This window comes from Strigops habroptila, chromosome 3 (assembly GCF_004027225.2).
Source record: "Strigops habroptila isolate Jane chromosome 3, bStrHab1.2.pri, whole genome shotgun sequence".
Lineage (NCBI taxonomy): Eukaryota > Metazoa > Chordata > Aves > Psittaciformes > Psittacidae > Strigops > Strigops habroptila.
In genome coordinates this window covers 6,453,955-6,471,290 of record NC_044279.2, presented here as the reverse complement: position 1 = coordinate 6,471,290, position 17,336 = coordinate 6,453,955, and the positions used below count along the sequence as shown (strand labels likewise).

At 40.2% G+C, this 17,336-nt stretch overlaps 1 protein-coding gene across 6 annotated transcripts in view; it reads left to right on the top strand.

Moving 5' to 3' along the window:
* USP6NL (USP6 N-terminal like) overlaps positions 1-17,336 on the top strand; it is a 123,677-nt gene that overhangs the window by 94,058 nt on the left and 12,283 nt on the right. For all 6 annotated transcript variants that reach the window (XM_030478922.1, XM_030478924.1, XM_030478928.1 and 3 more), the window contains 6 exons: positions 1,912-1,960; positions 4,002-4,122; positions 7,304-7,398; positions 10,039-10,104; positions 10,189-10,288; positions 13,319-13,471. In XM_030478922.1, coding sequence (XP_030334782.1) covers positions 1,912-1,960; positions 4,002-4,122; positions 7,304-7,398; positions 10,039-10,104; positions 10,189-10,288; positions 13,319-13,471 — 584 coding nt within the window. The remainder of the gene's footprint in view (positions 1-1,911; positions 1,961-4,001; positions 4,123-7,303; positions 7,399-10,038; positions 10,105-10,188; positions 10,289-13,318; positions 13,472-17,336) is intronic.

The window sequence follows — 17,336 nt, the reverse complement described above, 5'->3', positions numbered from 1 at the left end:
ACTTTAATGTGATAAGAAACCAAGCATTTTCTTACACTATTATTCTAGGTCTTTTGAGACAAATTCTAAATATGGGGAATTTCTCTGATGGGTGCAGCACAGGATGGAGTCCAAAGCGGGAATTCCCAAGCTGAGAGCTGTTCTGTGCAGCCACTCTGTGTGTGTGTGTGTGTATGTGTGTATATATATATATATATACACATATTTGAGCAGTGCCATCTGTATTTGAGGTGATGTGCCTCCTTGTCTCACAGCAGTACTGACACAGTGCCCTGCAAAAATGACTGTGTTGCTTCTGGGCCTCAGTTATTTTTTATGCACACATTTTAGATGTTAGCAGAAGCTTGCTACCTCCTCAGTTTGGGGTGAACAGAAGCAGAGCCAGCTCTGGCCCCTGTAGCTGTGTTGTAAGAATGCCCTCCGAGTCCACAGGAAAGCCTTTGGCAGCCTAAAGCAATTTCACACTTGGAATAGATCTTGATATTACTGGACATATATTATGCATTTCCAGTGATGCCTCAATGAAAAATTCAGAAATCATTTCACATAGCAATGAAATAGAAGTCCTTTGGGTGAATCAATGGCTTCTTTGACTTTTAAGTAGCCTGTATGTCTTTGAAGGTTCATTCTTTTACAGGTCTTTAGTGGTATCATCTAGTGTAAATAGTACTGAAAATACCATTTTTTAGTGTATCTTACTGTGAATGAGATTGAGGTCTTATGTTCAGTTTCATATAGTCAACTGAAGATATAGAAGGTTCCTGTGTACATTTGGGACCTTTCAGTTTGTCCTTGGAAATAATGTTCCAGCTTAGCATCTAGTCCCTCAGGTTATGCTTTGCTTTGGTTACTGAAGAACAGCCAAGCTTCAGTTCTGCAAGAGGGCAACAAAAATGTCATCATCTGGATGCTTTGCTGACATTGTTCAATTGTGCATCCTCTTCTCAATAGAAAATAGTCAGCTTTTGGCTTATGCTTTCATTATTTAACCTGCTAATCTCTATTTCTATACGTTCGATTAGTGACAGGCAGAGAGAATTTCACTGGACAGAAAAAGGGCAGTATGCAAAACTCAGCAGTTTAATAGCAATTGTAGTTGTAGATGAAAGGAGCCATTCAAGTTTCTAAATTCTGATCAGATCCCAAAAAGTAGGTGTGAGTTTAAACACTCATTATGAGAGCTCTCTGGCATCACTTTGATATCCCGATTTGTGAACAGCAGAGTTTTGGTTGGGGTTTTATGTTTATGGGGTTTTATTTTGGGGCTTCCTACCTTCACAAATCAGATTGGGTTTAGAGAAAGCTCTTTGTAATTCCACCTCTGAAGTACCTGGAGATCAGTACGCTCAGGAGAACCGAGCATAGGATGTCGAGTCAGAATTGGTGGTGTTTGTCTTCAGTTTGACAGTAGCAGTTAGTAAAGCAGCCTTTAATTTGTTTGCCAAGATTAAGACACCTTTGTGGCTGCTTTGTGTATTTCAACTCTTCTACATCTCTGTTTGAAATTGGGAACAGCTGTTAGTGTTCTGCAAGCACAGAAAGCAGGTCTGGGGTGGTTAAAGTTTGGCATTCAGAGTAAATCAGTGTTTGAAATGTTGCCCATCCTGTGTTTCACTTTACCTGTCTGTAAAAATGATGATCTGACACCATTGCCTTCTCAAAGTATTACAGGTATTCTTTTTTTTTTTTAAACCTTTCAACATGTAAAACATCAGAAAAGTGCTAAATATAATGTTGGGTTGAAATCAGAACCTCGTGTCTTTGTAAAGTGTGGTTTATCCTCTTCTTTATTGCTAGAAAAATTAAATTGGGGAAACAGGTTTCCAAAATATGGTTTGCTGCTTTTATGTTTGTCTCTTTTTACAAAAGACAATATTATAGTGTTTTATTTTTCTACTCTTATTTCTCCAGGCAACAATCTTTATTCCACGTTTTAGCTGCATATTCCATATATAATACGGTAAGTTGTGTACCTTCACACTTAAATATGCTTTCTCTGAACATGCCAGAATATAACAACTTGCAATGCTGTCTTTTTTCTACCTATTAAAAAAAATAACATTTCGGAGACCTTTGCAAGTGCATAGAAATAAGGAAGAAATTTTTTACAATGAGGGTGGTAAAACACTGGCACAGGTTGCCCAGAGAGGTGATGGATGCACCGTCCCCAGAGACATTCAAGGCCAGGCTGGATGTGGTTCTGGGCAACCTGATCTAGTTGAAGATCTCCTTGCTCATTGCAGGGGGTTGGAGCTAGATGAGCTTTAAGGTCTTTTCCAACCCAGACTTGCCATGGGCAGGGACACCTTCCACTAGAGCAGGTTGCTCCAAGCCCCTGTGTCCAACCTGGCCTTGAACACTGCCAGGGATGGGGCAGCCACAGCTTCTCTGGGCACCCTGTGCCAGCGCCTCACCAGCATTATGAGTATCTTACTGGACAGGCTGAACTGTGCCCACAGTTCAACTGGAACTAAGTATCGTGTCTAATAAGAATAATGAGTTTGTGCTGTGCTGGACTTTCATACTACTGATATTTTACCCCTATTTCGTTAAATACCTCGTATTCATTTGAATGATGGGAAGGAAGACACACTGCAGAAAGATGCATGTTGGAGTAAACAGGCTTATTTCATAACCTGGAGGGTTCTAACAAATGCAAAATGATTTTAAAGGCTGCATCTTCTTTACTTAAGCCCTTGGTGTTGGCTGCAGTCCTGGATGAGGATTTGTTAGAGTGGGATTTGAAGACTATATCATAAGGGTTAGCAGTGTAGGTATTTTGTGATGTTTTTTGTCTGCATGCTAAAAATAGAAGAAACAGAAATCATGTCATGTCCCCATTTAACTGTGATTTTAATGCACTATCCTCTCATGCCTTGTGCCCACTTGCATCATTTTTATACATCTTTCATTTTATATCCATCAGCAGCTCCCTACAATTCAGTGGAAAACTACGTGAAGTTAAGAAGAAAGCAAAATGAAGCAGTTACTCTGATTAAATAGCACTTTGTTTCATTTTTAAAAGTTTTAGGAGACAGAACATTTCTGTTGTGTTTCAGTTTCTGTCTCCTCACATTTGTTGGCCCATAAAAGGCTGGAATTTATTGTCTTCCACTTGTTACATTGTCATAAGCTTTTCTTTGTAAGCAGCCTTGGCTCACTGAGAAGTAAAACTCTGGAAGGACCTCTATATATCCCCTATAAAACATTGGACTAATATATTCAAGTTGCCTGAAAAATACTGTTTATAATCAACTGTTGAAGTGTAATGATGGGAATGCTGCAGTGAGGTTTTTATTTCGCACTTAATGTTGTTGCGTTTTTCCTCTTATGCTTTGGTTTTATCTCTAGAGCAGAGTTCTGCTGAGAACTTGTAAACCTGAAGAAACTTACTCAAAGTATTTGTAAGGACGTAGACTCAATTCCTATCAGTGGGATTATCTGAGCAGCTAAATGACAGTGACAGTTGGTTCCTGCCACAAAAGTGAAATACTCAAATCCAGCTTTGGAACAGTAAAGGTTTTTTCTTCAGGTTTATGACATCTGCTTGCGATGGGCTGCTAAACTTGAGCAGATTTATAGTTATAGGTCACTCTAAAAGAGTCTTATGTTTGTCAGATGGTGCCCTGACTGTAAAGCAAAACAAAGCAAGAGCCCTTCTCCCCAAGCCCCCCTCGAATTACAACTAAAACACATCCAATTGGAGAGCAAGATACAGTTATTTGATATTATTAGTACTGACAAAGGTTTTGTGCATCAGTAATAAGTTCAAATGAACCATTAAGATTTCCAGTTTACTTTTCAGTTGAAGGGTTGTGCATAATCCCTTCTATCTATCCATGTTGTAAATATTTACATGTTAAGTGGTGCCGTAATTAGGGAACTTACACCATCAGGTCAGGCATCCTTTTTCCTCCACTAGCTCAAGGAAGAACTAAGAGATCTCATGGCTATGAGGCTTTTGTTTTCAGTGTTGTAATATTTCACTGTCTGATTTTCAGGAAGTTGGATATTGTCAGGGAATGAGCCAGATCACAGCTTTGCTCCTTATGTACATGAATGAAGAAGATGCCTTCTGGGCCTTGGTGAAGCTTTTCTCTGGTCCAAAGCATGCTATGCATGGTATGGAGTTTCCTGTCACTTAGTATATGTTAGGTTTCAAGTATTAAATTACTTGAAAATGGAACTATGTTTTTCTGTCTGTATAGTCAAAATAAGACATAATGGAATCTTTATACTGGGGGACTGTTGAATGTTATGAGAGCTCTTACCCATAATGGTATGTAATTGTTTTTAAATGTGATATCTTTCAGATAGTTCTTAATGAAAATCAGATGGTTTCCTTTCCTCTTAATCTCTTAGGGAATGTAACCAATTGAAAGCTGGTTATGTAGACATCTGTATAGCAACAAGATAGTAGTGGGAACCTAATATGTGTTAAAATGTGTTAAATAATGTATTAGAATGTATTAAATCCTGCAGCTGTGCTGTCATTTGGTAGGACAGGAATCTATAGTTAAACATGCACTTGTAAGTAAGTGCATGTAAGTAAGTAAGTAAGTATTAACTTCAGCTTCCTTGGTTTTATCTCTGCCTTGCACAGCATTTACTGCTATCACAGTCTTGTTACTTTTATGTTATTGGTAGTTCTCTCTTTCCATGCCAAATTTAGTATGATCTGTGCATGTTCCATGGCTGCTGGTATGGAAAAACTCCAGTAATTCCAGCATCTTTTGTAGAGGTTAGTGATGTGGTAATTCAGAAAAGCTGTAGTTCTTGGAAGCCTGAAAAGTAAATTTTGGGCTATCTAGCAAATTTTCAACAAGCTCTAACTCTTTTTCCTCACTTAAGACTTTTCAGTATGGTGATACCTTCCTTCCCTGGCTTTTCATGGAATCATAGAATGGTTTAGGTTGGAAAGAACCTTAAGATCATCCAGTTCCAACCCCCTGCCACGGGCAGGGACACCTTCCGCTAGACCAGTTTGCTCAAGGCCCTGTTCAGCCTGGCCTTGAACACTGCCAGGGATGGAGCATTTACAACTTGTTTGGGCAACCTGTTCCAGTGCCTCACCACTTTCACAGTAAAGAACTTCTTCCTAATATCTAGCCTAAATCTCCCCTTTTTGAATCCATTCCCCCTTCTCCTATCACTACAGTCCCTGATGAAGAGTCCCTCTCCAGCATTCCTGTAGGCCCGCTTCAGACACTGGAAGCTGCTCTGAGGTCTCCACACAGCTTCTCTTCTCCAGGCTGAACAGCCCCAACTTTCTCAGCCTGTCTTCATACGGGAGGTGCTCCAGCCCCTGATCATCCTCGTGGCCTTCTCTGGACTTGCTCCAACGGCTCCATGTCCTTCTTATGTTGAGGGCACCAGCGCTGCACACAGTGCTGCAAGTGGGGTCTCATGAGAGCAGAGTAGAGGAGCAGGATCACCTCCTTCGGCCTGCTGGTCACACTTCTTTTGATGCAGCCCAGGATATGGTTGGTTTCTGGGCTGCGAGTGCACACTGAATCCAGCTTGTGTTCAGTTTGGTGTCGACCAACACCCCCAAGTCCTTCTCCACAGGTCTGCTCTGAATCTCTTCCCCACCCACCCTGTAGCATCCTACATTCTTGGATGTTCTCCACGTTCTATACAAAGTGCTAGTTGATTGTTTTCCTGTTTATACTTCTCAAAGCCATCACCATTAAAAATAAAAAAGGTGCAACCTGACTTGAGGGTCGGTGTCATAAGTGAAACTGAGGCCATCAGGAGTCAAACACTTGCTCGAAGCTTTCCGCAATGATAACACAAGACTAAAAGCATCTTAGGAAACAAAACCCCATAGATTTAGTAATAATCAAGAACTGTACAACTACAACTGTGTGGAATGTTGAACTCCTCAAAGGTCATGGAAGATTTCAGGTGTTTTGGGGAGTAAGTCTAAATCAGCTCATTATATACCAAATCTGGTTTTGATACATGGGAGCTTCACACAGGTGTAGGTGCCTTTTTAAGATGCCATAAAGAGGATTTTAAAACTCATTCCAGATTTTATGTCTTAGTGTTTTGTCATTGTCACCTTTTTTTAAACCAGGAAAGAGGCCTGACCTTGGAGCGTGGTGCTAATGAAGAGCTCTTAATGTGAATTTCTCAGGCTGACTTCTGTAGTCATCATTTGAACTTGCTGTGATGAACAAGAGAGTTCATCTGGTAGCTGGTGATGAAGAAGAGCTGATGTCATGTCAGCAACTTTCCAGACTCTTGGTGTTTTAAGCAAGAGGTTTCACAGAATCCATATTTCAGCTACTTGGTCTTTGAGATCTAGAGCTGTTCAGGGTTCGGACTTGGGATCCTCCCCAGCGTTTTCCATGCAAAAACTTGGTTTTAGAATTAACTTCATCTTCTCTGAGCACTTGCAAAAAATCTTCACAGACTGTTGAACTTACAGATCCTCTGTCAGGTTTTCTGCTTCCAAGGGGTTTACAGATAGGTCTATTAGTATGTTTTAATGCCTTTGGTATGTTGCTTTCTTGGGGGGAGGCTTGCTTTTTCACATTGTTGTACTGCCAGTGTTTGATCATCTCTGCTTTTCTGATCTGAACACAGCTTCAGCTTTCTGAAGGATCTTCTTTGAGTGATTCCTTTTCCCGTTGGGTAGCTCACTAGCTTTCCTTTACATTTCAGGGGTTTTGGCTAGCGTTACGTGCTTGCTCTGAGCCTTTTTTAACTTTGCTGATAACTCAGTTGTAAGGGCATCTCAGCTCTTTCCTTTTCCAGCATGTGATCACTAAAACTACTCAAGATATGCCCTTAGTTTCAGTTGTGTGAGCTCACAGTCTTTACACTATATATTCATGATATTCGTCTTGGTAGAATATCTCTCTTGTCATCTTTATGGTCTTCAGTGCAGACAGTTCTAGTAACTGCCTATGCTTTGTGTCCTTCTATCATGAATTTGCTGGGTATAATCCTGATTTATGTCTCTTTGCTTTTAAAAGTTTTAGTGGGTGTGGCTTGTAGTTTTGTACAAATTTGTTTTCCCCTTGGTATTATAATGGGTAGACTAACATAGGATCGATGGATCTGCTGTCATCAAGCATCATTAATAGTAGCCACTAAGGGAATGTATTGGTGTTTTGCTGTAGTTATTTAGTCAAGAGTTTGTTCATATCCATATGTGGACATCATAATATCGTGCTGAATATCTGTTCACATCCAGTGGCCTTATAGAAGAATGATGTTCTCAGGGCTCTTAATACCTTTTTAATATCATTTTTGTAGTACATACACCTGTTACATGGTGAACTTCTCTTCTTAGGTTTTTTTGTTCCTGGTTTTCCAAAACTGTTGAGGTATCAAGAACATCATGACAAAATACTGAAGAAATTTTTGTCCAAACTTAAGGAGCATTTGGTAAGTATTTATATCACAATAAAAGCAATTCCTATTTACAGCTTGCTGCCTTGTTTCACTTCAGGTTAATCCATCAGGTTAAGAATACCTCACACCTCAGGAAAAAAAAATGCAAAACAGAAGGGGCAGAAGTGCTGTTGTTTTCATTATAGGCCAAGTTATGGTGCACCTTGGCAGAGTTATGGTAAAATTGGATCCCAAGAGTAATGAAATTGGGTGTCTGTCTCACTTTTGACCTCTGAGTTAAGGAAAATATGTGGTCCTTCTACATGGCCTTGTGCAAACTGCTGGATAGCCAGCTGATGTTAAAACACTGAAACAAGAGTTTATGTAGAGCTTTCTGGCTCATCTCTGGACAGAGGTGACTTTGCAACCAACAAGTTTTAATGTCTGTTTAAAAAAACAACCTTTATAAGAGAGTTAGTGGTCCTTTTAATATTTGCACATACGCTGTAGGATTTTCATGAAGCTAAATGTTGAGTGTTATCTCTTCTAACGCTCTTAAATAGGAAGTAATATTCTCTATTTTGCTAACATTGGCTGTATTTATTCCATGTTCTTATTGTGATGGGAGAAAAATGCCATTCCAGTAGTCAATAATTACCTTTTACAATCACACTGGTTCTGCCAGAATCTATATCCGGGTCTTAAAAGGTAGCGTAAGAGATGCTCAGTTGCAGTAACATCTTTGAAGAGTGATAGCTGCTTACAAACTACCTTCCCAGGACTATATTATTTTCTGTTGAATGTGTTTATCTCCTTACAAAAATAAGACAATTTGGTACCAGATTAGCACCCTGTCAATGATGAATTGCATCTAATATGTGCCAGTTGTATTATAAAATAGAACTTAATGTCTTTTTTTACCAACATGCTTTAAGACCTGCTTATAACATGGAATTAGGCAGATCTGATTAGGAAAAAAACCCCACTCCTCTGTTAAAAGGTCAAGTCAAAATTAGTCATGCAAGATGATCTGGTCAGATTGAAAAAAACCATAAAAAAAGGAAACTATCCAGATAAGTTCTGTTACAAACTTGACTCTGAAAGTTGTGGCTTTAGTTTTTACAGTACATGCAAGATGATGGTTCTTGTTTAGAAATACACTCTCACTCTCATTTTTGAGGTTGTCATGTTTCAGGAACAAAATATAGAATAATCCCAAGAAGATTGAGTGGTTTTAGCAGTAAATAGCAAAAGGCCCTTGCTCCCAAAATAATTATACATGATTGAGGTACTACAACCTGAGCTGGCACATTAGTAATTTTTGTATATTGCTTATATACCTCTTATTATTGCATTTAATAATCAAGGACTATTTTATTCTGCCATCTGTCCCTGTCTCCCATGTCCCCCCACCCCACATGGGTCAGTTGATAAAGTTTCAGAAAGTGTAGAAAGTTGCTTTAGTAACTTAAAAAGCTCATTTAAATAAAAGGCTTTGGTAGCTCCCTCTGAGGAGGAAGTTCTTGGCCACTTGTTTAGAGGGATCCAGAAAACATTCACTCTTATTTATTATATCATTTTCTTTTCAGTTTTAAATCAGAACTTAGTTCTATTTTTGTGTGAATTAGTTTAGTGGCATTAAATTTAATAGCAATCAGGGTTTTGTTTTTATCAGGGAAAGGCATGGTCCATTATATCTATCATTCAGTAGGCCAGTATCTTTCTGACCTGGCCATTCTTACAGGTTAGAAAAATCTCAGCATAAGGTGGGTTTTGTTCTGTCTGCTGCTTGTAAAGACTCTCAAAATGAAAATGTTATAAAGATTATTTCAATTATAATAAGAATTATTTTTCCTCATTTCTGACTGTGAATGTATCTCTTAGATGAACCCATTTTACCTCACTGAAAGATGAAGGTAAAGCCTGCAGGTAAACCAGGGGGATTTGGTCCATTGCTTATTCAGTGTTTATAGACTTTAAATTTTTGAAGAGGATGAATGTGGCAAGCAGAAAATACGATATTATCCCAAAGTCCAAGTTCAGAATTTCTTAACTTTTTGGCTTTTACTTCAGCTTTTCCTCTTTTAGTTCCCCCTCAAAGAACTTTGAAGAGCTCCAAGAAGCTTTAGCCACCATACCAGATGGACCATCTATGCTCAAGAGAAAATGAGGCCCCTTAATTAAGAAATGAAATACCTTGTCAGCCTAAGTGCTGGTTTTAGGTCCTGTGTTTGAAGAGTTTGACTGTTTTAAGCTGGTTTCTAGTAGATAGATAGATATCCTTGTGACAAAGTCTCTTCAACCTTTGGCATGAATTGCAACTGTGCTATAAAGAAATGAAAGACTGAATTGACCAGTGCCTGAACTTTGGTTGCTGCAGATTATTGATGTAGTTTCTTCAGTGGGGATTTAACCCTCTGCTACATCTGTCCCAAGAATAAAGCGGAAGTCTAAGATGTGTTAATACCCCTACATCTCCAAATGCATGTTACTTCAGGTGATGAAGCTGCTGAGGAAAACTATAAAAGACAGAAATGATATTTGTTGGATTGATGTAACAGTGTTTCATGTAGTTAAATTAATTCTTTATGGTGAATATTGGGTGCGTTGGCTTCAAGGTGAAAGTGTTTTTTCATGGACAGTGTAAAGCATTACTGGAATTACTTGGATTTTAAACTTCTGCATTTTTTACAGGACTCCCAAGATGTATCCACTAGTTTTTACACAACAAAATGGTTTTTCCAGTGTTTCCTTGATCGTGTGAGTATGTTTTTCATATTCTATTTCTGTTTTTGTGACTTGGACAGACTGTTTAAACAGTGTTGCCTGATTCTGTCATTGCAGACTCCCTTTATGTTAAGCCTCAGGATATGGGATATCTACATACTTGAAGGAGAGAGGATTCTCACTGCTATGTCTTACACAATTCTGAAACTACACAAAAGTAAGACATCTCTCAAACATTTGAATGCTAAACAGAGATTCAGCTGGTTTTGATGTTATTTGGTGTACCTTGACCTTGTGTGAAAGTCTTCGTTTCCCATTAGCCTTACACTGTGTCTGACAGGCATTTCTCATTCCTTATGCACAAAAATCTCAATCTTGACTTTATTAATGTGTGTGTGTGTGTGTGGTGGCTTGACCTTGTGTAGGTGCCAGGTGCCCACCAAGCTGCTCTGTCGATCCCCTACTCTGCTGGGGGAGGGAGAAAATAAGATAGGAAAAAACCTTATGGGTCAAGATAAAGGTAGTTTAATAAAGCAAAAGCCATGCATGGAAGCAAAGGAAAAGAAAAGATTTATTCTCTGTTTCACGTCAGTAGGTGATATCCAGGCACCTCCCAGGAAGCAGGGCTTCGATAGACGTAGCGGTTCCTCTGGAAGACAGATGTCATAATAACAAATGCTCCCCCTCCTCCTTCTCCTCCATTCTCTGAACTTTTATTCCTGAGCAGACATCGTATGGTATGGGATATCCCTTGGGTCAGTTGGGGTCAGCTGACCTGGCTGTGTGCCCTCCCAAAATCTTGCCCATTCCTAGCCTGCTGGTGATGGGGGAATGTTGGAGAGAAGCCTTGATGCTGTCGTAACACTGCTCAGTAGTAGTCAAACCGCTGATGTGTTACCAGCACCTTTCCAACTACCAATGCAAAGCACAGCACTGTGACAGCTGCCATGGGGAAAATTAACTCCATCTGAGCCAGACCCAGAACAGTGATTGCCAAAGAAATATATCTTTTACAGTAAGAAAGTTATTTAAACGTCGACATGAGGTGAGTTGCATTGCTGATTAAACAATGGGGGGAAAAATGTTGTAGTTCCAGTGATTTGGAAATGCCTTTTTAGCCCCTACAGGATTTAAATTAATCAAAAAAGCACATAAAGAATCCAGGGTGTGTCACTAAATACCTGAATCTCTATCAGCAAACAGCTTAGCAACGAGGAACCACCAGTGTGTGTGTGTGTCTCTATACTATTGTCCAAGAATATAATTAAAAACCAGAATTTCTGTTGTCTGCCTGGGTGGCCTCTTCTATCTCTTGCCTTTGGGTAAAGTGAAGTTTGAGATTTTGAACAGGAGGATTGTCTGTGCCTGGTTCCAAAGGATCCAAAAAGTTTTTGAGGGTTAATGTTATCTTCTAAATATACAAGAGTGTTTCTCAGGATGAACCTTGTAGCTTGAGTCCAGTACAGTCCTGCTCTGGGACTTTGGCTTTCTTAGTGAACTCCTGTAACTCTATGTGAATTCAGAGGTCTGCATGGAGCCTGCGGAATTAATGTCTTAATTTGCTTGTTGATTTACCCTCCTCGAACTGTGGTGATACTGCCTCACTGTCTCACTGAGGTGTATTCATTAGTTTATTCATAAACTGCTTTGAAAAATGAAACAGGTTACTTAATTATCATATTTAAATGAACTAAGTTCGTAGCGGCAAATTTTTAGGTTTTGCATTTTGGTTTCTCTTCTTTATTTGCAAATAGACATGTACTTGAAAATATTTTTTATTCACAAGTCTTTTTATGGGAGGACTCGAGGAAAACATCCGAGTGCAGGTTTACTTGGTTAGCAAGTACAGAGCAACTTCCTCCATCATCAAGACACTGAGAGTGTTTTATGTCAACAGAGAAGAGATTAGAGGTCTGGCAAGAAGGTGGCAGAAGATGGATTCTGGTCTGTTATCCAGGCTCTTGTCTACCCTTAAAACATAAGAAGGATGTGGACCTGCTTGAGCAAATCCAGAGGAGGCTGCAGAGATCATCAGAGGGTTGGAGCACCTCTGCTGTGGAGACAGGCTGAGAGCTGGGTTTGTTCAGCCTGGAGAAGGATCCAGGGATACCTTAGAGCAGCTTCCAGTGACTAAAGGGGCCAACAACAAATCTTTAGAGGGGCTTTTGACAAGGGCCTTTAGGGATAGGACAATGGGGGGGTGGCTTTAAACTGACAGAGGGGAGATTGAGATTAGATATTAGGAAGAAATTCTTCCCTGTGAGGGTGCTGAGGCGCTGGCACAGGGTGCCCAGAGAAGCTGTGGCTGCCCCATCCCTGGCAGTGTTCAAGGCCAGGTTGGACACAGGGGCTTGGAGCAACCTGCTCTAGTGGAAAGTGTCCCTGTCTGTGGCAGGGGGTTGGAACTGGATGAGCTTTAGTGTCCCTTCCAACCCAAACCATTCTGTGATTGATAGTACAGCTATCCAGTCAAACTGTCACTGTGGAATACATGCTAGGAGCATTTTTATTACAGTGCAGAAACATTTTTTATGGTTTCCGCATAGAAATTGTCCATTCTGGAACTTGTGATGGCGTACATGTGCTTAAAGAAGCTACACAGGTATGGAGTTGCAGAGCCGTATAGGTTTGTGTGGGAAACATGCCCTTACTGCTGTGTAAAAGGGAAAGAAAAATAATCTGATAACTGTAAAACGATTTTCAAAATATGACCTGAATTTGATTGAAGTAGCAAAAAGTACCTGAATTTTTAGAGAGCCTGAAGCAATGGTTCTGAAGTGTGAAGTGCCATCATCATTTCATGGGAAGTTAATTCAGTTGTGGATGAGGATACCGTAAATATCAATTTTTAAAATGTTTTACTGCTTTTCAAAGCTCTTATTGAGAGGGATGATGGATGTTGTACAGATCTACAGTCGTGTCTTGTAAATTGAGGATGCAGGCTGAAAAATAAAGAACTGAAGCTGTTGGACATAAGAAGGCTGAAGGAGGATGACTTGTAGTTAGTTTTCTGAAGATACTCCTTCTTGGAAAACATTGTCCTATGTAGAGAGTGATAAGTAAAAAGCATTTCCATGCTATTTGCGAGTGAATTTGTAATGCATTTTATAGATTTCTGATGTAGAACTCTGATATTTGCTTAGTTAATAAGTGTTTTTCATTCTGTTTTAGAAACAAAAGCATCTGATGTTTAAAGCACATTTTCCAATGTTCATATATTAATGTATAATACTTTCTTCTTCTATAGGGCAGCTGATGAAATTACAAATGGAAGAACTTGTAGAATATCTGCAGGAGACTTTAGCCAAGGATTTCTTCTATGAAGATGACTATGTAATAGACCAGCTCCAAAATTCTATGTCAGAATTGAAACGAGCAAAGCTGGATTTACCCGTAGCTGGTAAGAAACTCGTACATATGCACATTTAGATACACGTGGAGCTATTTGCACATTGCCCATTTTTAAAGTGTTAATTCATGCTGTGAAAAATATTTCTCTCTTCATCACTGCATAGGTTTTGGGGGTTTTGCCCCTAAACTATTTTACAGTTTAAAATCAACGCCCTTCATTACATGAGTTTCCTCCTTTTTAGTGTTTTGTTTACTGGTTGTAAGCTAATGGCAAAGTGCTTTAAAACATCCCATGTTCTGATCATTGTATTAACTTGGATTTATAAAAAATAGAAGATTAAATGTTAAGGTCTCAGTTTACTTGAAGCAACAGCATTGTCTGAGGATCCAGACTGTTTTGTAGCTTGATTAGTTATGGAACAAAGTTCAGGTCAAATAGTTTCTTTTGCTAGTCTTCTCATTGTTTTCAGGGGATAGACCTTCTGGGTGTCTAACTGAATTATTTCCTTTGTGTCTTAGCTTTGTGCTTTTAGGTTGCAGAGCAGAGATGGTGGTTTCTTGGGGCCTTACTTATGAAACATGTATAGGATGTTTTCTTCGTGTGTTAAGATTCTATTATCTTTTCTATCTCTATCTCCGCAACCTTTAATTAGAATTTTTCTTGTGATTATTCAGGGTCCTTCTTCTTCATCCTTGCTAATTGTAAAATACTGTGTGAGAAAGGATATCTTTAAAAAAAAAATCTAAAACCATGGCAGAAATTACCTTGAAATTATTAAGTTGCTGTGGCTTTCAGAAGTTAAGAAATATCAGGAGAAAGGTTGTCTTTATAGCATTGTTGTGATACTTTGTTCTTGAAGCTCTTTCATTACTGAACTTCATTTGTCTGTTTCTGTAGACCTTACATCGCATGCAATATGGGCCTGTTTCAGGACTACTCATCACAAACAGATGCCTCTCTCATCTGGTTCTTCAGCAGATCTGTCCCTCTGGAGTACAAACACTTTCTGTACATTTGTTTCCCATCCTCTTGGTTTCTTGCCAGGGTTTCCCATTTCTCTTGCTTCCTATTCCTCTGGTTTGCTCTCCTTCTTGCTTTCTGGAACATGTCTCCAGCACACTTTCTCTCACCAACAATAGGTCTAAGTCTAGTTTGGGCTCTTGTCTTCTTGTGTGCTCACTCTTGGTCCTTCTCATCTACATTTGCTGTGAGTCTGCAGTTCTCCAGTTACTGTGTGGACAGTGACTTCCCCTTTCTGTTGCAGCTTCCCACCCTGCCTTCTCTCCATCCTTTTTCCACAAGCAGGGTTTCAGTCTTGACTTACTCTTCAGGGCAAGTTGCTCTTTGCAGCTCTACTCTCTAGCTGTGTGCTTTGTCCAGACATCATGTCGCAGCCGAGGCTTGGTCATGAGGTTTGAGCAAATACATGAAGGAGCAGCTTTGTCTTCTAGCATCAAATCCACTCCATCATGTTAAAGGAAGATAGATCATGGGTGTGCTTTCTGTTAAATTTTAAATACAGAGTCCTCTGTGGTTATGTTTGAGGAGGTTGTCCCAAAAAACTTCGTCGATGGGCAGATTTTTCATGGATGTGACAAAGTAAATATCATCAGTGAGAAGTTTCTGGTTTCCATTTAAAACTGTGGTAGCCAAAGAGTTGGGAAAGACTTTTGTAGTTTGCTACATGATGCATGATGGAGTTAAATGTGTCTTCCCGCCTAGAAAATTCCATGCATGTAACTCATGTTGAGAGTTTCTGTGGAAAATACAGAATTCAGTGGGAATTTTCTTGATGGGGAAAAAACCTAAAGGCAGGAAGTCTGTTCCCAATTTATTTATGTTTTAAGGCTTTTCTTTTGGCACAATGTAAGACGCCTTCAGGTGAAATTTTGTTTGAAAACACTCTGGATTTTCACAGAAGATTAAAGAAGGCTTTAGGTGACCTAAGAGCCATCCAGCTTGCAATGCAGTAAGAGAAAGTGTGAGACCCAAGGAGTCTTCTTGTGGAGACCAACAGCAAAGGGTAGTGAATGTATCTTCTTGCCAAGACAGTTTGACAATGGAATGCAAGTTATTTGGTTTCCTACTTTGTATACTTTGTGTAACTTCTGATATGACTAGCTGACAAGATGGTTTTGGTTTGAGCCATATTGGTTGGAATCATAGAATAGTTAGGGTTGGAAAAGACCTTAAGATCATCTAGTTCCAACCCCCCTGCCATGGGCAGGGAAACCTCACACTAAACCAGTTCTTTGTTTTGGATAGCTGAAGCGCCACGGATGACAATAAAATGCCTTTTGATTTATTTTTTCAACACGAATGAGGGAGGTTTAATATTACAATAAGAAAAGCAAAGCCAAAGTGAAGTGTGTTTTGGTGCTGGATGATGAATTGAGCTTTTTCCTTTTTTAATTTCAAAGTAGCCTGGGAAATCCTCTTTGTGTGGTATATTTTTGCCAGAGTAAACGGGAACATTACTTAACCTTTCACAAAATAAATACAAAATGCCTTCATCCTAATCCTTGGGAATCTGGCCGATTTGTCTGCTGCTATGTGCAGTTGAGTGAGGCTGCTCATTTCATACGAATTTCACAAGCCTTTGATTTATTATTTTTTTCCTTTTCCCACTCTGATGTTCAGTTTGGTTTTACTAATCACTGTCTCCACGCAATAGTATTTTTCTACAGGTTCTCAGCATTCTCTGGACATTTGGTTTGCTCACCTGCTGGACACCAGGTGCCCACAAAAGCCACTCTGTCACTCCCATCCCCAACTGAAAGGGGAGGGAGAAATATCTGTGGGTTGAGATAAGGGCACGGAGAGATCACTCAGCAATTACTGGCACAGGCAAAAGAGACTCGACTTGGGGAGATTAGTTTAATTTATTATCAATCAAATCAGAATAGGATAAGGAGAAATAAAACCAAATCTTAAAATGTTCTCCCCCCACCTCCTTCTTCCTGGGTTTAATTTCATTCCCGAATTCTCTGTCTCCTTCCCGCCAGTGGTGCAGGATGACAGGGAATGGGGGTTATGGTCAGTTCATCCCGTGTTGTCTTTGCTGCTCCTTCTTCCTCAGGGGGGACTCCTCACACTCTTGCCCTACTCCAGTGTGGGGTCCCTCCCAGAGCAGACAGTCCTCCATGAACTTCTCCAAACATGAGTCCTTCCCATGGGCTGCAGTTCTTCACAGACTGCTCCAGTGTGGGTCCCTTCTATGGGTGCATCCTTCAGGAACAGACGGCTCCAATGTGGATCCCCCATGGGGTCACAAGTCCTGCCACCAAACCTGCTCTGGTGTGGGCTCCACTCTCCATGGGACCACAAGTCCTGCCAGGAGCCTGCTCCAGCACAGGCTTCCCATGGGGTCACAGACTCCTTCAGGCATCCCCATGCTCTGGTGTGAGGGTGTCCCTGGGCTGCAGGGGAGCCTCTGCTCTGGTGCCTGGAGCACCTCCTCCCCTCCTCCTTCACTGGCCTTGGGGTCTGCAGGGCTGTTTCTCTCACATTCTCACTCCTTCCTCAGCCTACAGTTGCTCCAGTACAGTAACTTTTCCCCCATCTTACATATGTTATCCCAGAGGCTCTGCCACTGTCATTGATGGGCTCAGGCTTCTCCAGCAGCTGGTCCATCATGGAGCTGCTGGCATTGGCTCTATTGGACATGGAAGAAGGTTCTGGCAGCTTCGCACAGAAGCCACCTCTGTAGCCCCCTGCTACCAAAACCTTGCCGTGCAAATCCCATACATGTGTCTGACTCTACTATCTTTACTACCTTCAGTCTCTTTTTACTGTTATTCTTCTAATTTAATGTAAAACTTATAAAACTATCATGTCATGCAGTAATAGACACAACAAATACCAGACTCTTCATTTAAGTATCCACTGTAACGTGAGAAAATAGTGTTTATTT